Source organism: Myotis daubentonii, chromosome 2, assembly GCF_963259705.1.
Source record: "Myotis daubentonii chromosome 2, mMyoDau2.1, whole genome shotgun sequence".
In the NCBI taxonomy this organism is placed as follows: domain Eukaryota; kingdom Metazoa; phylum Chordata; class Mammalia; order Chiroptera; family Vespertilionidae; genus Myotis; species Myotis daubentonii.
In genome coordinates this window covers 16,752,532-16,776,500 of record NC_081841.1, presented here as the reverse complement: position 1 = coordinate 16,776,500, position 23,969 = coordinate 16,752,532, and the positions used below count along the sequence as shown (strand labels likewise).

Sequence of the window (23,969 nt, the reverse complement as noted above, 5' to 3'; positions counted from 1 at the left end):
AATGAATGAGCAAATGAACAAGCAGATGGAGAAATAAGAAACTAAATACCAAACTCGTGGAGCTTTTTTGGGGTCTCAGGCAAGGTGGTATATCATGTAAATGAGAGTTTCATTATTCTACTACATCTCCTCTCATTTTATTTAAATGTCATTCTCACTATAAATGCTAATTGGTTTAGCATCTATAACAGATTAATCTGGTGGTAGAATAATCCTATAACACAATCCATGCTAAAAAAAAAAAAAAAAATCTTTGTTTTTCAGCTTTATAGATAATGGAACTTCTGAATTGATCTAGCCCACTAGTCTGCACAGACGAGACTGATACTGGCCCAGAACACACGGTACAGCCTCTCCCTATTTTTTCAGCCAGCATCCAAAACTGGTCAGTGTTTGTGCCATATCGGTTGTTAAACAGTTTTAATGCCATGTTTGACTGGCAATTCTCTCAATTTTAGAACAACAGGCAGGGTTTTCAAGAAAAAACATCAGCCCAGGCCAGGAAGCGTCACGGGTTCGATTCCCAGTCAAGGGCATGAATCTGGGTCTGATCAGGGCGTGTGCAGGAAGAAGGCAATGTGTCTCTCTCACATCAATGTTTCTCTCTCTCCCCTTCCCTCTGTCCCTCCCTTAAACTCTGTCTAAAAAAGCAATGGGAAAAATTACCCTCAGGTGAGGATTAACCAAAAAAAAAGAAGTAAAAAGATCATAACTATATTACATTCCTCCTCTTCTAAAAGTATGAAAATACCAGTTATCAATTGGGCCAGCACAAAGAATCCACCGGTTGGACTGATTTTGTCTCTGTATAACACCTTAACTCATGACAATTTATACTTCAGCTGCACTGAGATATCTGATGCTGCAACTGAGATGACATGAGTGACACAGAGCTGGGTTGGAACCCAAGCTCCATTGGGTTCTATCTACATCAGTGGTTCTCAACCTTCTGGCCCTTTAAATACAGTTCCTCATGCTGAGACCCAACCAGAAATTTATTTTCACTGCTACTTCATAACTGTAATGTTGCTACTGTTATGAATCGTAATGTAAATATCTGATATGCAGGATGGTCTTAGGCGACCCCTGTGAAGGGGTCGTTCGACCGCCAAAGGGGTCGTGACCCACAGTTTGAGAACCGCTGATCTACATGGCCTTAAACAAGATGTTAAAGCTATTTTAAGGCCAAAGAGCATATGGGACTTTAACCACATGCAAATGTGGAAAATAATATCTTACAGGTTTGCTATGAGAATTGATAAGGAGATGATAAGTCTATGAGACTAGCACATTCTAGGTGCTCAATGAAAACTAGCATTCCCTTTAATCTAATATAAATTTACTGAGCAAAATTATCTAACTCTGTTCTCTCTTTTTGCTTCATTTTCTTTAACTCCCCCTACTCTACCAACACTTCATTCTTTCATTTATCCACAGTTACAAAGAGCACAAGCTACTGCCTCTCCCACAACATCACCCAAACATCTCTGGAATCCATAGTGAAAAGTAGAAGTCATGGTTCCAAATTGGCCTTCACTCTGAAAACACTGATCTGCCTTTATTTTAAATTGTTTCCCCCTACCCCCATTTCTGATCATTTCCTGGCACTGAGGAAAGAACAAAGGCTTGTGATCCAGGCAACATGGCTTCCAAACCCTCCTATGTTGCTTACTGGCTTAGTCAAGTTACTAACTTGGTGTAGTTATTAAATTTCTCTAGGTCCCAATGTCCTGTAAACCAATACATATGTGGCAATGAGCACAGTGGCCTAGCACATAATTGATGCTCTAAAAATGATTTAATATTTCTCAGCACTGAGCTTGCTAACCAAACCCCTGTTCTCAGCCAACAATTGCTCTCAAAGCAATAGTCCAAAAAACATGTACCAAAGTATGTAACAAAAAGATATGCAAAGTCCAAAGTCTGCCTTGTTCCATGGTTATTCATTTAGTTACTCAACAAATAATTTTTTGGAATGCTGTACATGTTCTAGGCATAAAACAGTAACACTGTACAGGACTTTAAAATTTAACTAAGCCAAGGTTTCGGGCCTGAAGGAGTTCAGGGACTAGTAGGAAGGCAAACATGCGAACAAATCATTACAATGCAGTATTTGAAGTGCTAAAAGCAGGTGTGCACAAGATACAGGAATGCACAGAAGACAGAGCAGGCAAAGCTTCCCAAAGAGATGACGATGCTGGAATGAGACTACAAGGATGAACAGAGCATCACTGAGCACACGAGGGAAAGATGGGCATTCCAAAGGGAGCAATAGCAGGAAATCTATGAGCCTGCTGACAACACCATGTTGTTCTATGGTTGGAGGACACTGTTGTAGAGGATTCGCAGGAAATGAGGCAGGAAGGAAGGAGCCAAATCACAAAAGACCTCAAATAACACTCCAATGAGTTTGGACTAAGCACTAGAGAGCCACAAATTTCTAAGTCAGAAAGTAACGTGTTTTAGAACAATTCCTTAACGGCAGAGGAAGGAATGAGTTGGGAGGGCTGATATTGGAAGTGGTGGTACTGAATGGATGTAAGTGGGAAGGAAGGATGCTCTAGGGTTTCTAGCTTAGATGAATGGCACACTGCAGTCCCACTAACGCAAAGGAGCCATACAAGAAGCAGAGCAAACTGTGTAAAATAATGAACATTTCGACTTTAATATCTCCATTGAGGAGGTGACGTTCGATAGGCCACTGGGAGTAACATGTCTAGAGTACAGGAGAGAGGACTAAATTAGAAATCTATATTTAGGATAGATATTAAGAGTCATAACTTTTCTTAAAACCCAGAAACATACTTTTTAAAAGAAATGTAATTTCTTTGGACTTCTCTCCCAACTTTAATTGAAAAGATTACAAATTAAAAACCGTAATTTATTGTCCATTGCATATATGTTAAATTTTAACATAAAAAAAGAAAAGATAGCAATATATTTAATGAAAAAATATAAACTTTTACCAAAGTATTTTATATTCATTTATTTATCAGTTTTCTTAAGCAGTCTACTAACTAATAATACATTTCCAAAATACTGTTTCATGACCAAAAATAAAAAAATACAGTATGCTTCATCTTCTGAATAAACAGCATGTTTAATTTCCTGAGTAAACATTACTCATACTTGACATTGAACAGAGTCCAAAGTCACTGATGGAGTTAAGAAATTTCTAAAATCCCAGGAGCAATAAACCTCACCCAGAGAATTTAGTCAAGAGCTTATTATAAAGGGCTGAAAGTCAATGTCATACCAAAATTTTAAATAACATCATGCATCCCTCTTTTTAATAAATTATTTCAAAATCAGGTCACAATTGATAGACACACTATCTTGGGCAGACGGGAGAGTGTAGATAAGCAGGGAAATTTCCCTTTTCTCTACTGAAGCATGTCCACCAACTGTCATATCTGGAAAACAGCCAAAATGAGCACTTTATTTGCAAAAAGGAACAGAAGACTCGAAGTATTAGCAAAATGTGATGCAAAAATGTGGAATGTGAAGAATTCTTTTAAGATTAATATTTACAGATATTTGGAAATAATCTTTCTAAGACATAGATTAAAAGCTCAAGTCCATCCATTTAACAGGCTCTAAAAGTAAAGGTAGAGCCCCTTGAATCCCTGGAGATAAACTTGACCCTCTTCTTTCAAGGCTGCGACCAACTCTCCAGGGTAAGGTTCCCTTTCACACTCCGAAGACAGATGGTGGACCTCAAAGATATTTACCCGAATTAGCCAAAAATTACCTTAAGAAAACCATTGTCAACCCATGTCTCTTTCTCTTAACTTTCTTTTGGTTATGTTTCCCAACCTTGCTATTCCTCTTTCACCATAGAGCATGTTCTAGTTTCCTGGCCACATGGTTTACCACCAAAAGCTGACACAGCTGAGTTGCTGAAGGAAAACAGCTGAACTTTTAATCAGAGAGGAAAGAGGAAGGGAACCTAGTAGTGTTAACTGGAGAAGAAACAGAAAAACCTTGAACTTCGTCTGAATCTTTATAAACTAGTAACCCTAGATTAATGTTCTCAGTGCAGATCAGGGCCCATAGTCAACTAAGGATCACCAATGGTTTCTAAATGGGTTTCTCACTGACCTAAAATAAATACACATTTCTTTAAAAAACACACACAGAGAGAATGGTAAGAGTCTGGATAATGTTTACAACCAATAACCAGGGAAAAGACAAGGACAGGGATTCATTTTGAGTGATTTTACTATTGAAAATACCCTGACAAGTATAGCATTGCTACTAACACCACTGTTACCTCGGATAAGGTGCTCAGTTGTGTCACACAGTATTTTGGCTCTTTAAAGAAGTAAGGAGTAAGTTGGTGGTCTAGTTTCATTTTTCTGCATGTATCTGTCCAATTTTCCCAACACCATTTATTGAAGAGACTGTCTTGACTCTATTGTATGCTCTTGCCTCCTTTATCAAATATTAATTGAGCATATTGGTTCGGGTCAATTTCTAAGCTCTCTATTCTATTCCATTGATCTATATGTCTGTTCTTGTGCCAGTACCAGGCAGTTTTGAGAACAATGGCTTTGTAATACAGCTTGATATCTGGTATTGAGATCCCACCTACTTTGTTCTTCTTTCTCAGAATCCCAAAGGCAACAAAATCTCAGACATATGCCGAAGCAATTTCTTCACCGATACAGCTCCTAGGGTATCGGAAACTAGAAAGAAAATAAACAAATGGGACAACATCAAAATAAAAAGCTTCTGCCCAGCAAAAGAAACCATCAACAAAACAACAAGAAAGCCCACTGCATGGGAGAACAGATTTGCCAATGTTATCACCGATAAGTGTTTAATCTCCAACATTTATAGGGAACTCATACAACTTAACAAAAGGAAGAAAAACAATCCAATCAAAAAATGGGCAAAGGACCTAAATAGACACTTTTCAAAAGAGGACATTCAGAAAGCCAAGAGACATATGAAAACATGCTCAAAGTCACTAATCATCTGAAAGATGCAAATCAAAACAACAAGTAGGTATCATCTCACACTTGTCAGAATGGCTATCATCAACAAATCAACAAATGACAAGTGCTGGAGAGGACGCAGAGAAAAGGGAACACTTGTGCACTGCTGGTGGGAATGAAGACTGCTGTAGCCACTATGGAAGACAGTATGGAGTTTCCTCAAAAAACTGAAAATGGAACTCCCATTTGACCCTGTGATCCCACTTCTAGGAATATATCCCAAGAAATCAGAAACACCAATCAGAAAGGATATATGCATCCCTATGTTCAAAGAAGCACAATTTACCATAGCTAAGATCTGGAAACAGCCTAAGTGCCCATCAGTAGATGAATGGATTAGAAAACTGTGGTACATCTACACGATGGAATACTATGCTGCTGTAAAAAAGAAGGAACTCTTACCATTTGCAACGGCATGGATGGAAGTGGAGAGCATTATGCTAAGTGAAATAAGCCAGTCAATGAAGGAAAAATACCACATGATCTCACTCATTCATGGATAATAAATAGATACAGAGGCAGAGCAGCATTGAACAGACTGTCCAACTACAGCAGGAAGCCTGGGGAAGGTTGGGGGGGGGGCGGGGGGGGTAAGAGATCAACCGAAGGACCTGTATGCATGTATATAAGCATAACCAATGGACACAAGACATGTTGGGGGGTAGGGGAGGCCGGGGGAATGCCTAAGGGGGAAAAAAAAGAGACATATGTAATCCTCTTTGTAATACTTTAAGCAATAAAACAAAATATAAAAAAAAAAAGAAGTAAGGAAAGCATAACAAAGAGGAAGTGGGAAACATAAAGGGAAGAAAGACTTATGATTGGGGTGTTTTCTCATTAAGTTCACAAAATCGTCAAGGTAAAAAATATTTTTCCACATACCCCTTTTCTGAAATTTTGTCCCCTTTCCCCTCTGAACAACCAGGTTGTTTCCAAAGCAACCAGCAGCCCCACATATGCTCCATGATTTTGTCACCCGGATCCTTGCTACCTTGATTCCCAGTCTTTCCAACTCCTGGTAGTTCAATTTCTCCTTGATTTTATGAGGTCTATATATTCCTATAAAACCCCATTTCCCCAGAGATTTTAAGATGGCGGCATAGGTAAACGCTTGTACTTGCCACCCCCCACAACCACATCAAAATTACAACTAAAATACAGAACAGCCGAAACCGGTTTAGCTCAGTAGATAGAGCATCAGCCTGCGGACTGAAAGGTCCCAGGTTCAATTCCGGTCAAGGGCATGTACCTTGGTTGCAGGCACATCCCTAGTAGGAGATGTACAGGAGGCAGCTGATTGATGTTTCTCTCTCATTGATGTTTCTAACTCTCTATCTCTCTCCCTTCCTCTCTGTAAAAAAATCAATAAAACATATTTTTTTAAAAAAAGAAAAATAAATAAAATACAGAACAACCATCATCCAGAACCACTGGAGAGCTGGCTGAATGGAACTCCTACAACTAGAGAAGTAAAGAAGAAAGTGCACCGAGACTGGTAGGATGTATGGAGGCACAGAACAGGCTGGTCCGGCACCCACGTGTGCTGCTTTTTTAATCGGGAGGGAGGTCGTCTCTGCAGAGGCCGCCTGGAGGCACAAGGGGTCCCAGCCTCACACAAGCCCCCCAGCCCAGGGTCCCAGAACTGAGAAAAGAAGTCCCTTCTGGAAATAAAAACTATGGGCTTTAAAAACCAGTGCAGATTAGGGTTCAGTGGCACAGAGGTTGCTGGAGACTCAGCTGTTTCTCTTAAAAGGCTGGCACCACAAACTGAACTTACAAGATCCCGCTTCCTCTGAGCTCCAGTAACAGGGCGAGGCTTTGGGGAACACAGACACATGCAAGGATGAACTGGAATGTCTGGCATCAGGGCAGGAACTCAGGGGTGGCTTTCTTCCAGACAGAGGTGCTTGGAGGGATCATTGTCCCTATGCTGTGATCTCCCTGGTCTCAGGGCTGACTGGCAGCCATTTCTGTTTGCTCCACCCTGGTGATTCCCTAAGACCCTGCCTCATCCAATTTACAACCTCACCCAAGCTGTGTGCAGTGGCTTTTGCATATGAATGACTTGTCCTTGCTCAGACTAAAATCTCTCAAACAAGTTGCAGCTGGGTCAGGGAGCCTCAAACCCATCAATAAAAGGCCCAAGACCTAGCATCAACACCAGCCTGCCTTGCTTCACAGTTGGGCCTTAATCTGAGCACTTCCAAACCCAATACAAAAAGGAGGAATCTGCAGATCTCTCTGTAGCTCCTGCTGGGTAGCCCCAGGCAGTGGCTGACTTTGAACCTCTCTGGAAACCCAAGAGTCAGTGTACCCAGTGGTCAGTGTCAGACCAAACCAGATTACAACTCTACACATCCATAAAAACACACTCAAGGGGAAGACTCAGTGAGCACCAAAGCCCCACTGAAGCAAATCTTGCTCCATAGGGGTGTCTACTGCACAGCAGCTCTCCCACTGTAGTCAGAGCTGGTCCTCACAGCCAATTGACCTGGAGGTCAATTCCTCCCAATGACACCAACAGCAATCAAGTCTCAACTACAACAAGACTGTGCTCACAGCCCACAAAGCGGTGCATCTAGAGCTCCCAGCTCAGGTGACTGGGGAGGCTGAGCCACTGGGCTCTATAGAACACCTACTACACAAAGCCACTCTACCAACTCAAGGAGACATAGCAGCACTATCCAATACATAGGAACAAACACAGGGAAGCAGCCAAAATGCAGACAAAGAAACATGTCATAAATGAAAGAAATGGAAGAAAACAAACTACTGCATATAGAGTTCAAAACCATGGTCATAGAAACTTCCAAAAAAATGCAAAAGGACCAGTCAGAAATTAAGCATACACTGACTGAAATAAAGAATAATATCCAGGGATTCAACAGTAGAGTAGAGGATTCTGAGAACCAAATCAACGATTTAAAATATGAGGAAGCAAAAAACACACAACCAAAAGAGCAGAAGGAAAAAGAATCCAAATATATGAAGATAGTGTAAGGAGCCTCTGTGACAACTTCAAGTGTACCAACATTCGCATTATGGGGGTGCCAGAAGAAGAGAGAGAGCAAGATATTGAAAACCTAGTTGAAGAAATAATAACAGAAAACTTCCCCTATCTGGTGAAAGAAATAGACTTACAAGTCCAGGAAGCACAGAGAGTCCCAAACAAGAGAAACCCAAAGAGGACCACACCAAGACACATCAACATTAAAATGCCAAGGGCAAAAGACAAAGAGAGAATCTTCAAAGCAGCAAGAGAAAAGCAGTTAGTTATCTCCAAGGGAGTACCCATACAACTGTCAGCTGATTTCTCAACAGAAACTATGCAGGCCGGAAGGCAGTGGAAAGAAATATTCAAAGTGATGAATAGCAAGAACCTACAACCAAGATTGCTCTACCCAGCAAAGCTATCCTTTAGAATTGAAGGTCAGATAAAGAATTTCATAGACAAGAAAAAGCTAAAGGAGTTCATCACCACCAAACCAGTATAAGAAATGTTGAAGGGTATTCTTTAAGAAGAGGAAGAAAAAGAAAAAGAAAAAAATCAAAAATATGAACAACAAAATGGGAACAAATACATACCTATCAACAATTAGAATCCAAAAATCAAAATAAACAAATAAGAAATCTAATAAACAGAATAAACTGGTGAATAAAATAGAATCAGAGCCATGGAAATAGAACAGATTGATGATTCTCAGAGGGAAGGAGGGTGGGAGGTGGGAAGAGATTAAATAAAGATCTTGTATGCATATACTGTTATGCATTGCCTCTGGACACAGACAATAGGGTGGTGATATCCTGGGATGGGGGATAGGGGCAATGGGGGGAAAAAAGAGGTATATCTGTAATAATCTCAACAATAAAGATTTTAAAAAAACAAAACATTTCCCACCCTGGCCTTTGTGGCTCAGTTGTCCCATACACCAAAAGGCTGAGGGTTCAAGTCCCGGTCAGGGCACATACCCAGATTGCGGGCTCTATCTCCAGTGGGGGGTAAGGACAGGAAGCAACAGATCGATGGATATCTCTCTCTCTCTCTCTCCCTCTTCTTCTCCCTTCCTCTCTCTCTAAAATCAATAAGAAACACATCGGGTGAGAATTATTCAAAAACAACAACCCATTTCCTTGTAAAGAGCAAACAAGCAAGTCTTCCAAGAAAGGGCACAGTAGACATGGCTCTTGTACTCTTTTCCTCAACTCCTTTCTATCAGAGAAACAACATTTGAATTATATTTCTGAGAAAATAGTATCACCCAGTTCCACATTCAAGAGTTTCGTTAAGATAATGAATGGATTAGGTAATATATTAGACAGATACTGTGTGGTCCCTTATTCTGCTAATGAATAAATAGTACCATAACTGCAAAGCCAAGATACAAAAAGAAATACTATGAAAAGGTCATATGTTCTTAGAGGTGCTGATGACGATAAGAAAAGGTAAGAAGGTAAGGAAAGAGGAGGAACCATGATCTCTTTAGATCCCGAGATGGTACCTTGCACATTAAGCATGTTGTTTACTAGTAAATCCAGGCCTGTTTCATTCCTTCTTAGGTAGTAAAACCAAAAATGTTATCATCTTTCCATTGAGCTTGTTTTCCCAGACCTAGAAAAGGACAACACAACTGATAATACTGCCTGCTGCTTATTTTTTCTTAAACTTGGCATCAAACGCCAAATGGTCTTTTAAAGGACAGAATACAACTGCAATGAATGACTGTTGCAAAGCTCCCAAACTACTATTTCCCAATTTTTTCAAATAAAAAGGGTATTTTTCAGCTATATCAAAATGCTTACTAAAGAGCTTCAAGGAAGTTTCTTTGTTTAGATTTGTTTCTAGAAATTATGGATTCCTGGTAGTAATTTAAAGTCTGGAAAATCCCCAGTATACATTATTTACTGCCCTGGTTCCTTTAGACCAATAATGATTTTTATAAGACCTGTGCAGATTGACCATATTTTAAAATTTACTTGGTCTATTTCCTGACATAATGTTTCTGTGACATTTTAAAAATCATAGTGGGAATATCACGTAACAAGAAATACCTACTTGCTGAAATCTTTCTCTCTATCAAATTCTGCAAACTCAACTTCCTTGGTAAGTGACAGTTACTATCTTGGTGCTTTTATAACTCTTCTTTTGCATTATCATCATCTTACTAAAATTCTTGAGAAGGCATTTCACTGACAATTATGATAAAGACTTTCAGCTAAACAGCAAAAATTATATAAAGATTTTCTGTCTCTCAGTCAATCTAGAGGCCTACTACATATCCACAACAATATACATGAAAAAAAAAAGCTCATAAAAAGAAAATGCAACATACTGACCAGCCTATCAAATTATCACATCTTTCCTCCAAAGTGCAAGGAGAAATAGTGTCCAGAAAAAAGTGCCACATAATACCCAAGCTTTGGTTATCATCTCCATGTCACCTAGAATTTTTTTTAAACCTATCTTTCATTGATTTCAGAGAGAATGGGAGAGGGAGAGATAGAAACATCAATGATGAGAGAGAATCATTGATCAGCTGCTTCCTGCACACCCCCTACCGGGGATTGAGTCGGCAACCCCGGGCATGTACCCTGACCTGGTTCATAGGTTCAATGCTCAACCACTGAGCCACGCAGGGCAGGCTGTCACTATAATTCTTGCCCTAGCTCAGTGGTCGGCAAACTCATTAGTCAACAGAGCCAAATATCAACAGTACAACGATTGTAATTTCTTTTGAGAGCCAAATTTTTTAAACTTAAACTATATAGGTAGGTACATTTAATTTTAAAATCACGGTTTTTGTCTTCCGTTTTTCTTTGCTGCTTCTTTGTAGCCATCTCAAACAGGGCACCTAAAAAAATGTTTCATTTTATAATAATAAAGCCACCAACACAAAAGAATTACAATTCTTAAATTGATGACAAAAATACCTGTAGGATTTGCAGCTGATTGGAAAAATACAGGTAACTTTATGCTTTGAGTAGGTACTTTTGTCACCTGCGTGCGATTTGCAGACTCGACTAGCACTAACCACTGCACATGAGACTGCTGACTGACTGGCTCACTCAACTCTTGCCTGAATTGCGCTCGCCTCCCCCCTGCTGTGTATCCCACAGGCCCGCCTTCGCCATGTCTCCCATCGCCAGACTGACCCGACACCCCCCACTTCTTCTAACTCCACTTCTTCAAAATAGACTCGCCCAGGCTGAAAACTGACTTCTGCGCATGGGCCACGAAGTTTCAATCACACTGTACGTGCGTGCCCACACGTGGTATTTTGTGGAAGAGCCACAATCAAGGGGCCAAAGAGCCGCATGTGGCTCGCGAGCCGCGGTTTGCCGACCACTGCCCTAGCTGATTTGGCTCAGTGGATAAAGCATCGGCCTGTGAACTGACAGGTCCCAGGTTTGATTCCAATCTAGGGCACACGCCCTAGTTGTGGGCTCAATCCCATTAGAGAGTGTGCAAGAAGCAGCCAATCAGTGATTCTCTCTTATCATTGATGTTTCTCTCTCTCTCTCCCTCTCTCTCTCTTCCTCTCTGAATTCAATAAAAATATTTTTTTAAAAAATTTAGACTTAATTGCCCAACACAAGGGTATAGGCATGCCTGACTTGGAGAAATTTATCATCATCACCATCATTGTCAGCATTAAATAAAAATAAGAGCGTTATGTTACTCTCCTCTTCCACTTCCTCTTCCACTCTTTTCCTTCTTCATTTCCCTCCTCTTCCTGAACAATTCCATCCCTAAGTCCATTAAGTAGGGCAGAGAAAGATAGGCGTCCATACTAGAGGCAAGAGTGAAGTGACAGAGTCCGAGCCAGGGGAGGAGAATGTCCATTATTGGGGGAACTGAGCATGGATGTCAGAGCTTAAGCACATTAGAGAGGGCACCCTATAGGGGTGTGCATGAAATGAGAGGGTCAGAGCTCACGTAGGGTGGCAAGGGTATCCACGGGGTGGTGGCAGAAGGGAACATCCAGACATGGATGTCAGAGTCCAAACAGGGTGAAGAGGGCACCACATGCAAAGGTGGCCCAGTGCAGGGGCTAGACCCCAAGCAAGACAGAAAGGGTATCCCTCTGGGGATAATCTGGCGTAAGGAGTCAGAATCAGAAAAGGGCAAGAGGGTGTCTGTGTAGGAGACCTGTCCTTGCTCATCATGTTCACTTTATTCACTTGTTTACGATAATGTCTATCAGGCTTCATATACAATTGCTTTTTCCCTTTGCACTGGCTATTTTGTGGAGAGGAACATTCAAACTATATGAATATCCCATTCTTCATTATTAATTTTGGTACTTAAACTGACCCAGACTTTGCGAGTTCAAGCCCCTTCAGGCTGGCTTTGTAGAGTCATTCTTTGAGTTTTGTTTTTTTTTTTTTGGCATTTTCTCTGCTTCAGTCCTAGATCAGTCATTTTACCAAGAAACCAGAGTTCCTTTTATCGAAAAATGGTCATTAAGGGCTAAGATTTGGGTACTAGTTATGCCCATCAGTGAAAACAATATATTCGCACACACAAATACACGTTTATTGAAAGCAATGATTCGTCCATCTCCACAGGCAGGATTCATTTTTGTTTCTCCCTTCCTATATTTGTAATTTCCTTCTCCAATGGTGAGAAACTTGGGTTCTGTTCTCGTTAGTGCGTACACTTATTTGATACATCCTGCCACAGGTAACCAATCCTCTCCATCTGCCACTCAGGCTTTGCCACCATGCTAGGCTGAGATGCCCTTCCCCCAGATGGTCAGTCTGGTAAACTCCTATTCATCTAACAAGATTCAAGAATCACCTCCTCTTTGAAGTGTCCCCTAATTATTCCTGTCAGATAGAAATAAAGGCATCTCCTTGCTCCTCATGTTCCTGTAGCATTGTTTGGTACTTGCATTACAGCAAATACCATGTATATTTTTAAGTCTTTTATTTGTATTGAATTTATTGGGATGACATTGGTTAATAAAATTATATAGGCTTCAGATGCACAATTCTATAAATAGATCATCTGCATATTGAATTGTGTGATCACCACCCCCAGTCAAGTCTCCTTCCTGTATCACAGTGTATTTTAACTCTTTGTTGACATATCTGCCCAATTACTCTACAAGTACTAGAGGGTAGAGAGAGATGATCTGATTCAATTTTAGGATCCACATGGTACTCAATAAATACCAGTTAAAATAAATAGTAATCGTTCTTTGTTATCACTGTCCTTAGGTCAGTTCCCTACAAAATCCTGGCTGACGTTGATTAGTTGGATAGTAGTTGGTTCATTGAGTAATAAATTTTGGTCTTACTACACAGCATAAAACATACCACTGGAAAACTTGCAGGAGATCGTTTTAGTATTGTTCCTAATTCTTCATGTTCTCTGATAGGCCCTCAAAGTTTCCATCGACCTTCAGAGTGAGAGAGCACGCTGTTCACTAGCCAAAGCAAGCCCACGGAAGCAACTCTGTCCTGGGCTGCCCCACTGCTGGAGTTTATCATTCCTGCTGCTCACACACTCCCACTCACTCCCATGGCTCCACACTAGCAGTCAAACAGCTATACAAAACAGGGAGACTTCTGTAAGTAAATATAGCAGTGTTTCAGTATTTTCAAAACGCAAGATACTATATTTAGCCTACTCGTGATACATAAAACATTTCAAATGCAGATTAGGAACTACAGGTATCAAACAGAGATGCCAAGTGGCTAAACAGTAATTAAGGCACAAACAAAAGAAGAAAGAAAACTGTAATGTGGAAGAATGGTAACTGGGATCCAGGGGTCAGAACTTCCAATGCCTTCCTTGTAAAGTGAAACATAGGTTTATGCAATAACCTACATACTGAAGTCAACCTGCAACATGAAATTTTTTTTTAAAAAGCAAGAAAATGCATTTAAAAGAATTTGAATCTCAAACCACATTAGATATTAATGCTCTTGTACAATTGCACTCCATATCTTTGTTACCTGTGATCATATCATAAACATATACACCTAAGGAATAACTTCTTCTGCAAACAGGCAAACAACATGCCATTTGCTGATATCCAAAATGTGTACATAGTATAACAAATAACCAATAAAAATACTACATAAGTAGCAAAAAGGCTTTTCCAGCACCAGACCCTATGTTATCCCATTTCTCAGTTCTCCAATGAGAAGGAAGGATAAATGACCACCTTTCCCAACCCCCCCTCAAAAATCTGGCAAAATCTACTCCCTCCACTTTACTACAAGAGCTCCCAATATTAACTAGTTTAGCCTAAAGTTATGTTTCCTCTTTAAATGAAAATGTTAAAAGAGCTTCCTCTTCTAAATGCATATATCAATCAATCACACTTCAGTAGGAATTAACTGTCAGCTCCCACAAATAGTTTATGGTGGTTGTGTAAAGCTGGAAAGAAGTGAGGACACGGAGTCCATGAGGTTAGAAATTAACATTGAGGGAGGCAGGAAACTAGAGGTGATGAAAGCAAACTCTGTAAACTCAGTTTTGAGGGTTCAATATCCGTTCTTCTTAATCTACTTCTCACTACACAGCCCATTCCCGCTTTCCCTTAGGAGAGGAACAGTTGGCACAAAAACTAAAGCCAGGGTGAACTTGTAGCAATTAGAATGGAGATGAGGCTTTCTTTCTAGAAAACTCTTTGGGCAGGAAGAGTCAGAGGAAATATGGTGTGGGGGACAGAAATATCAAGCAGGCAGAGAGAAATGAGGTTGGCTGTTTATGCTCACATCCATCACTCAAGATTTGTTCAAAGAACGGCGAGAAGCCTAGGCCGACTGTTTCAGCTCACTTAACTAGAAGTAATTAACCACTTTAAAAAAAGCTGCCCTCACAACATACTGGAACCCAGATAACTCCATAGCACAACTGAAGCAAAGTTCAATTTTCAGACAGATTCACGAAGACATCCTGTTAAATGAATCACACAATTTCGCCCGGCTGATGTTGCTCAATGGTGGAGCATCAGACATGAACTAGGACAGTGATGGCGAACCTTTTGAGCTCGGCGTGTCAGCATTTTGAAAAACCCTAACTTAACTCTGGTGCCGTGTCACATATAGAAACTTTTTGATATTTGCAACCATAGTAAAGCAAAGACTTATATTTTTGATATTTATTTTATATACTCAAATGCCATTTAACAAAGAAAAATCAACCAAAAAATGAGTTCACGTGTCACCTCTGACACGCGTGTCATAGGTTCGCCATCACTGAACTAGGAGGTCACAGATCAATTCCCGGTCAGGGCACATGCTGGGGTTGTGGACTCGATCCCTGGTGGGAAGTGAGCAGGAGGCAGCCAATCGATGTTTCTCCCTCATCGATGTTACTATCTCTCTATCCCTCTCCCTTCCTCTCTCTAAAATCAACAAAAAAAATATTTTAAAAAATAAAATAAATAAATCACACCATTTCAGTCCTCACCCAGACTGAACACAGATTTAGAGATCACTTGCTGTCCTGTTCATGAGAAAGAAGAAAACTGGACTCTACGGAGAGTCCCTGGGTCTGTGTTACACAAGGAAGTTCCCCGGGTTTTCACCTGGCATGGTGCCTCTGCCCGCCATATGGTTCACAGGACCGTGTCACCACGTACATAAGAACGAAGTGGAACACAGATGAATCTTCTGTGCAAATTCTGCTTTGCCAGATATAAAATATTCTCTCATATCAACCTATGATGAATCACCAACTCATCGTATTTTAATAAAACCATGCTGCAAAATGTTCAAAATGGAAACCAAAGGCAGACAAAATATGCATTAAATGTTAAATACCTTCAAGTTCTGAAGGTTAAAATTAGTCTTTTCTAATCTTTGACTTGAATTATAGTCTGCTTCCATTTCTAGTTAAATACGGAAGAATGTTCTATAACAGGCTCCTTGAAAGAATTTTTCAACACGACCCCAAATGCATAATTAAGTAAACTATTTCATTCTACAACTGATCTAATCATGTTGTGTTTACCGCCACATGAGGGGTTAAATGGCTAAAGTTGGTAGACATGCTACTGAATATTGTAAGCTTCTGCATTAACATCAGTGAAGACCTGCTCCACCATTCTGTCAACTGTAAGGAACCACTGAGACACACGAGGTATTGGGCGATGTAAGAATGGACAAGGTGCATAGTAGTCACTGGCCGGTTGTCCTAATTCCCTGCTACACATCAGCCTCACCGTTTGGAAGAGGGAGCTGAAAACCCTGCTTAGGAGAGAAAGAGGTCAATACCAAAATTCCCTCTCCCTCCTCACTCCCCATCATGCAGCTGGCACTGTTCGCGCTGGCAGACACAGCTCCCTGAACATAATGGTGCAATCACCGCTTCAAACATCATTACTATCTAAAATAGACAACCCACTTGCAAGTTGACTATTTTTATAGATACAACATTTTCATGCCGTTTCACTGCTCCATTTGTGATTTATTCCACTTCACCGATGCAGTTTCCCTGGAAGTATCTTATATCAGAGCCCCCATAACCACAGTTGTTCAAATAGTTGTGGAAATTACAATGCTTCCGAGTTGCCTCTTATCTCCTTGTACTTGTCAACAAAAACTTCATGAACTGGATCCTGAATCTAAAAAAAAAAAAAATTTATAAGCTATCTGGTTTATATGTGTTTGGTGGCCAAAAGGTTTTTTTCCTCCACTTACTGAGCTATTTTTTTCCCATAGGGATCTTGAGGACTGGATTCTGGATGTTCAACAAGAACTTATTGAACACATATTAGTAAGATACATTTTTACTAATGGCTCCTTGAGGCATTAAGAAAATCAAGTAAATCTGAGGCATTCACAAACTTTTTATTGCTTTATTAAAATACAAATAACTCAATCTAGACACACTAAAAAAGAAATAATTTAATATACATTTTCAAAGGGAATTATTCCTATTTGGATTTAAAGGCAGTTGTACCAATGGAAGAGACTTCAAAAGGCGTTGCAGCTGTCTCATGAAAGATATGTTAAATACAATGAAATTTCCCACATATTATGGACGAGGAAAAAGGAGGGAGGCAACTCAATTTTTCTGTGGTGAGCTCTGACGAGCTCAGGTTTCTTCAAGGATGAAAGGGGGTGGTGGGGAGTATAGCTGAAAACAAACACAAAACCGGGCGTATATACTTGTCCTGGGAAAATGCTAATGTCTCTTTCAGCTAAGTTTGAAAAACAGAAGGGAGGTATAAAAGTTCACTGCTATGGCAGCTAACGTAACCTTGAGCTCTGACAGAGGAACAGTAAAAAAATCATGGATGGTTTTAGACCACAAGAGAATTTCCTGTGACATTGAACAATGCCAAGAATTCGATTCTTCCCAACTTCTAGTTTGCTTCTATCTTCCCTGGTGAGAATAATTTCCAAACTAGAAAGGATAAACAAATAACGTAAGGAGATTACTGAAGTTCTAAACAGACAGAGATCCTAAGAGACACTTGGCTGCTTCAAATGAGTGTAAGTACCCAGACCCAGAAGAATGAGACGCATCAGGATTAAGCATCATCAATGGCTTACATCCGGAAACAAGCTATAATAGGAAACAAGCTATAATAAAGTAGCCTGATTTGGATGGGATTTGTTGACTTACCACTAAAGGGGTAATCAAAGGAAAGCCAGAACCAAAAGATAGTGTAAATTTAAAAAGGCAGTGGATAAAGTGTTCCTCCATATTATTCTCACAGGTATATTGGAAAGAAGTAGCTGACAGCTCTGTTAAGTGGCTTCAACGGTGGTAGAAACACCACCCAGAAAGACTGCTACTTTTACATTTGTGCTAAGCCAAAGAGAGGTTCTTTAAAGATGCATCATGGTGTGTTGAATTCCAGTTATAGAAAACATGCTTACTAAATCTACAGATGATGCAGAGCAGTGACTCTGTTGGAAGATAGACTTAAGAGACACGAAGATGTAGACAGATTATAAATATAGGCTAAAGCAAATAAGATGAGATGTAATAGGAATACTTTAAGTTCAAGCAACACATTTACACGTACCACATAGGGAAAGCATGGCTCCACCTGTCATGGAAAAAAGAATACCTAGAAGTTTTGAGTATCTGCTCAATGTGAACCCATGCCATTATACCGCCTAGAAAAACTTGACCTGTATTAAGGTAGGATTTAGATCAACAATAATAATAATGTGATAATTTCATTGTATCATGTTTTAAATAGCTGCTGTTTTATTTTCATTTTTATAATATGTGTCCATTGTAGAATCCTGGAAAATGCACATAAGGGAGAAGAAAATAATGATCACCCACAATTCCACCACTCAAAAATGAATACAGTTTACACTGTGGTGTTTATCATTCCAGACTTCTTAATGCACATTATAAATGTTCACACACACTTATTTTTTTTTTTTCTTAAAAAAAGTAGGATCGTACTACACATGCTATTTTGTAACCCGTTTCTTTGGTCTTGCTTTTTTAATTCAACAGTACATCGAGTCCCAATGTATTCTACATTGGTCTAATGACAGCTAGCGCATTTTGTCCACTTCTGCTCGCTACACTTCAAGAGAGTCATTGCTAACTTTGAGAATATACAAAGAAAGAAAAATAGAGCAGTAAAAAGTATGAAAATCTAAGTTCACCTAATCTGTAATGCCACATGACAAAAAATTGCTGGAAATACGGTACTTCCATGAAAAAAAAATATAGAAGTTTTATAAGAAAACAAAATAGCTAAATGCATGCACCTTAAGAACTGTCCTGGCAGATAAATTAAACTGATACCAACTGCTGGAAATTAAAGGGAAGTGGATTTCAACTCAATAAAATGAATTTTTTAAATAATTAGAGCTTTCAAAAATGGAACAGATCTAGTCACTGGAGGGCTTCACAGGGCTGGAGTAACTCACTGGTAAAGGATATTAAACGTAATTCCTCTAAGAGAGATGTTGAATTAAAAGGCCCCATTCTATTTGAAGATTCTGTGATTCTAATGGAAAACCTACTACAGAAATTTACTCCCAGTCCATAGTCATTAAGGTCTTAAGAAATAGAGTCCAGTGCTTTAGAGATGCATGAGAAATTCCAATAACACTAATGGTGAACACCAATGTGCTAAATGACGTGCATTCATTGCTTAACATCTCATTTAATCCTTACAACAACCCTGTATGGTAGGTGCTATTGCTATTCCCACTTTATAGAAGAGGACAGTAAGGCTTGGAGCAATTTTATATTTATTCAAGGTCACTCTTACTTTTGCTGAAAAGTTCAGCTGTCCCCCAAGAATACCTGACTTCCCATCATAATAGCCACTGCTCACTTAGTAGGCAATATGTAATCAAAAGCATCTTCACACAATTTCTTAACTGGTGAGCCCTCAAAGGGCAGTGATGAGATTTCTTTTAATTAGAAAAAAATTTAAGGTTTTTTTATTAAATTATGCATAGCAAAAAAAATATTCAGATACACCTTAAACTTTTGAAAATAAAACATTCAATGAATAACACACAAGGTGTAGTGGAGCAAATCTGAATCACATTACTGCACATCTTTGCCCCTACTAATTATGGGACCTTGGGCAAGTTCTTGGTCTTCCTATCTCTTTGGTCCTTCATCTGTGAAATGAGGATCGACCACTTAAGGTGGACATAGAATTGAATCAGACAACACACATAGGCATTTCACATAGGATCGAACACTACTATTACACAACACAAGTAATAAATGGTGGGGAGAGACAACCCTATTCCACAATTCATTCCAAAATATTTTAAAATTTTGAAGGGTCGCCATAACCGGTTTGGCTCAGTGGATAGAGCGTCGGCCTGCGGACTGAAAGGTCCCAGGTTCGATTCCGGTCAAGGGCATGTACCTTGGTTGCCCGCACATCCCCAGTAGGAGGTGTGCAGGAGGCAGCTGATCGATGCTTCTCTCTCATTGATGTTTCTAACTCTCTATCTCTCTCCCTTCCTCTCTGTAAAAAATCAATAAAAAATATATTTAAAATAAAATAAAATAAAATAAAATTTTGAAGGGTCACCGAACCGGTTTAGCTCAGTGGATAGAGCGCCGGCCTGCGGACTCAAGGGTCCCAGGTTCGATTCCGGTCAAGGGCATGTACCTTAGTTGTGGGCACATCCCCACTGGGGGGCGTGCAGGAGGCAGCTGGTCAATCTCTCTCATTGATGTTTCTAACTCTCTATCCCTCTCCCTTCTTCTCTGTAAAAAATCAATAAAATATATTTTTAAAAAATTTTTTTTGAAGGGTCATGATGTTTAAAGTGGAGAGGGTCAAATTTTCCATTATCCTATAAATAAACTTCTGATGACAATCATTTATGAAATAAAGTGACAACTAAATAAACTGTGCCTTCTCTCAGGAATTCCATTTTATGCAAATGATCACCAGAAGAATACAATTTCAACTCCCATTTTCTTCAAAGACACTGTTTTAGTTGTTTATTCAGTATGAGGTAGAAAAGTGCAAATTTAAAGGTTACTGGGTTTGATTCTGATTTTTACAACTTGGTTCACACTGCTCTAATGAGCATGTTTTTTTAGTTTCATTGTTTTCTACGTGCATTCTTGTAGAGTTACTGCTACTACCTCTGAAAAACAGCAAAATAGAAAACCTCTCATTCAAGAGGTATTGTGGGTCACAATTTTGAGATTTAATGTTTACTAACATTAAATAGTTGGTGTTATATTCCTAAAATTTGACATCTATTCTTTTTAAAAATGGCACAAACGACAGTGGGAATGGCCGGGGAGGGTTGGGGGATGGGTAAGAGATCAACCGAAGGACTAGTATGCATGCATATAAGCATAACCAATGGACACAAGACACTGGGGGGTATGGGAGGCTAGGGGAAGGTCAAAGGGAGAATAAAAGAAGGAGACATATATAATACTCTTTGTAATACTTTAAGCAATAAAACAATTAAAAATGGCACAACTGAGAAAGTATTTCATAGATATCTGCTGATCACAAAAACAGGCTTTTTTTAAACTATCTCAATGAAATTAACTGGAGTTCTCCCTGTTCTCAAAGAACTCTTTAATGTTATTCCAAAGGAATTGATTATTTTTAGAAACCTATTTTAACCACATAGGTTTCTAGCCACATTCAATTTTATAACTGATAAGTCACTCTGGTAAAAATTTATTTTACCTGCAACTTAAAACTGTAACCAGATAACTGCTTTTGTCTATATTATCTGTGACTAAGGGCACTTACTGTAGCTATAATCTAAAATATGTACACATTATCTACTTGTGCATGGAAGTGGAAATTATTTAACAAGGGAGTATACACAGGAGTCATCACTTCTAAGAACTACTGAAAAAACATGTCCCACAAACATTCATTGTTCTGAAGTGAACTGTCATTCCAATAAAATGTCACTGTCAACAAGTATAGATGTTCACTTATGGAGCTTTTTTGAATCCCAGCAACTATTTTCCAACCAAATTCAAAATAACTAAGTTTCCACTCAGCTATATCCAAGTGCTGCTGGGCTGCCTCATCAAGTTCTATCCACACCCTGTACTGATGCCATCTCATCGAAGGCTCACTTTCTTCACAATGTAACACAACTGTTTTCATTTACCCTATTAGCCAGGACTGCAATTAACTGCATTGTCTGACCACTACAACATATGAGAACTGTATTTAGAAAACACTGTTATCGTCCAAAAGTTTGTATTAAGCACATGTTAGGAGTAGCACAGAACAGCTTTTTAAAACCATGAAAATCACTTGGGCTTTTAAATTTTTTTTATAAGTACAGCTGAGTTGCCTAAGAGATGGGGTGAAGATATGAATAATGCCTCCCAAAATATCCAGGATACGTGGCAAAGCCATGATTTTAGAAACTAGAGAGCTCTCCTTGAATTTTATCTAGTGACCACTCTTCAGGCGTCCTTCCCCCAACTGGTCTCATTTGTCCATCAATTCAACTTTTGCCTTCTGCAAGAGAAGGCAGCAGCAGCCAAAGGCTGTGGCTTTTGCAGGGTAATTGCAAAACTAAGTCAATAGTTTTTTAAATGCGTAAATGATCCCTGCTATTTCTAAAGCACTGCTTGCTGAATAAAGACCTTGACATTTTTTTAAAATGTCATCCTAGAAAGATTCTCCAAGCAGTATCAGCCTCACCTGAAACATCTCCACATGAAAAGGCCTCTCCCATGTTCCAAATACAGTAAGTATCCCAATCCTGAGATACAAAATAACTAAGTTTCCACTCAGCTATATCCAAGTGCTGCTGGGCTGCCTCATCAAGTTCTATCCACACCCTGTACTGATGCCATCTCATCGAAGGCTCACTTTCTTCATCCCGTGGGCTCATACCCCACAGCAGAGCAAATGCCTTCTGCAAGAGCAGGTAGCAGCAACCAAAGGCTGTGGCTTTTGCAGGGGTGATTGCATTCACGCTATAGCTTCTCTGCCAATTTCATTTAAATAGATACACACGCACACAACAAGGCTGGGTTCGAGGCTGAAGCTAGAGAATAAACACGGATGGAGAGCAGGTGGAACACCCATTTCCTCCCAGCAACACTAGCCCATGTCCAAGTTCTGCACCACGGCTCTGAGAAAAGTAGCTACTGGCGCATTGATGGAAGGCTATTCTAAAATTACTCCAAGAATCCAAGGCGTCCATCTGACCGGGAGGCTCGAGCAGGCTCCTCTCCATCCACACACACTGTGTCCCTGTCTAATTTAAGAATGAACCGCTGGCCGCCAGCAGGTGCCGTTACCCCGAGGAGCAGCGCGTACCCATCACCCTGCTTCAGGAGGGGGGCAATCCCGGAGCGGGCGCCCGTCCTTACCTGAGCAGATTCGACAGGGGCAGGGGTCCGGATCCACCGCCCAGGATCCCTCCTTTCCTGCCAGACAGGAGTTTCTCCACCAGAGCCACGTTGCCCGTGCGAGCCGCTTCCAGCAGCTCCTGGTCCTTCCCCATAGTCTCTTCCCGACTCCTTCGCGGAGTCCTTTCCCCCTCCGGGCCCTTCTCCCCGCCCACCCCCCACTCCCCCAAAATGCAGGGCCCACCCCGCCCCACCCGAAGAGAATGCCACCCGGCAGCTTCGGAGGAGCGGGCGTTGGAGGGTGAGGACTGAGGAGGTCGGAGCAGAAGGAGCCGGAGCGCAGTGCACGACCGCGGCGGCGGCGGCGGCCTCGCGCCCCGGCGGGTCCTCGCCGGAGCCTCGCGCGGGCCGGCTGGGCGGTGGGGCGGCGAGGAGGGGCGCGGCGGCGGCGGCTCGGGCGGCCGGGGCCCGCGCCGAGGCCGGGCGGAGCGGGCGAGGGCGGCGGGGCGCGGGCTGGGGCGGGGGGCGCCGGGGGCGCCGCGGCGGCGCGGAGGCCTGGCGCGCGGGGCGGCCGGCGCGCGGGGGGCGTGTGCGCGCGGCAGGTGCGGCCGCGGGTCGGTCCCCAGCCGGGGGGGCGGAGGGGGGCGGGGGGGCGGGGCCGGGGACGGAGGAGGCCGGGCCCGGGAGGGGGCGGGGCCCCGGGCCGAGGTGATCCTCGTTTTTCGTGGGCGGGGACCCACCCTTGTCCCTCCTCCGGGCGCCTCGGGAGAAGGTTAACCGTGTGAGGACTGGAGTTCTCCCGGCCGCCGCCACGCCTCGGGTTGGTCACCACGCTCGAGGAAAACCCTCCATGGCGGGCTCGGGAGGCCGGGGACCCGGGAAAGGGGCCTCCGCCAGGCTCCCGTCCTCCTGCAGGCGGCTGGCCTCGCCCTGAGCCTTACCGCCCCAGACGGCGGAGACCTGCCCGGGGTTAGGAAGAAGGGGTTTGTGTTGTCCTATTGCTGTGGCACTGCACAGCTTGTGACCGTTCCCGTTTCGCTGGGGCTTTGAGGATCTGCTGACTTGTGAAAATATACCAGGGAAAAGGGCTCTCACCGAACACCGGGCACCATATGAAGGGGCACGGCGGGGAGACCCACTGTGATGTGCGTGTGTCATCAGCACTTCACTGTGAGTGGCTGACATGGTTTGGGGAGAGG

General features: G+C 41.4%; 1 protein-coding gene across 5 annotated transcripts in view; it reads right to left on the bottom strand.

The window, feature by feature from the left end:
• ANKS1B (ankyrin repeat and sterile alpha motif domain containing 1B) overlaps window positions 1–23,240 on the bottom strand; it is an 827,013-nt gene extending 803,773 nt beyond the window's left edge. For 2 of the 5 annotated variants that reach the window (XM_059681893.1, XM_059681896.1), the window contains exon 1: window positions 22,792–23,239. In XM_059681893.1, coding sequence (XP_059537876.1) covers window positions 22,792–22,925 — 134 coding nt within the window. In that variant the 5' untranslated portion in view covers window positions 22,926–23,239. Of the gene's footprint in view, window positions 1–22,791 lie in introns of all 5 variants that reach the window. The other 3 variants (XM_059681895.1, XM_059681898.1, XM_059681894.1) reach the window with 2 other exon arrangements.
• Between the last annotated feature and the right edge of the window lie 729 nt (window positions 23,241–23,969).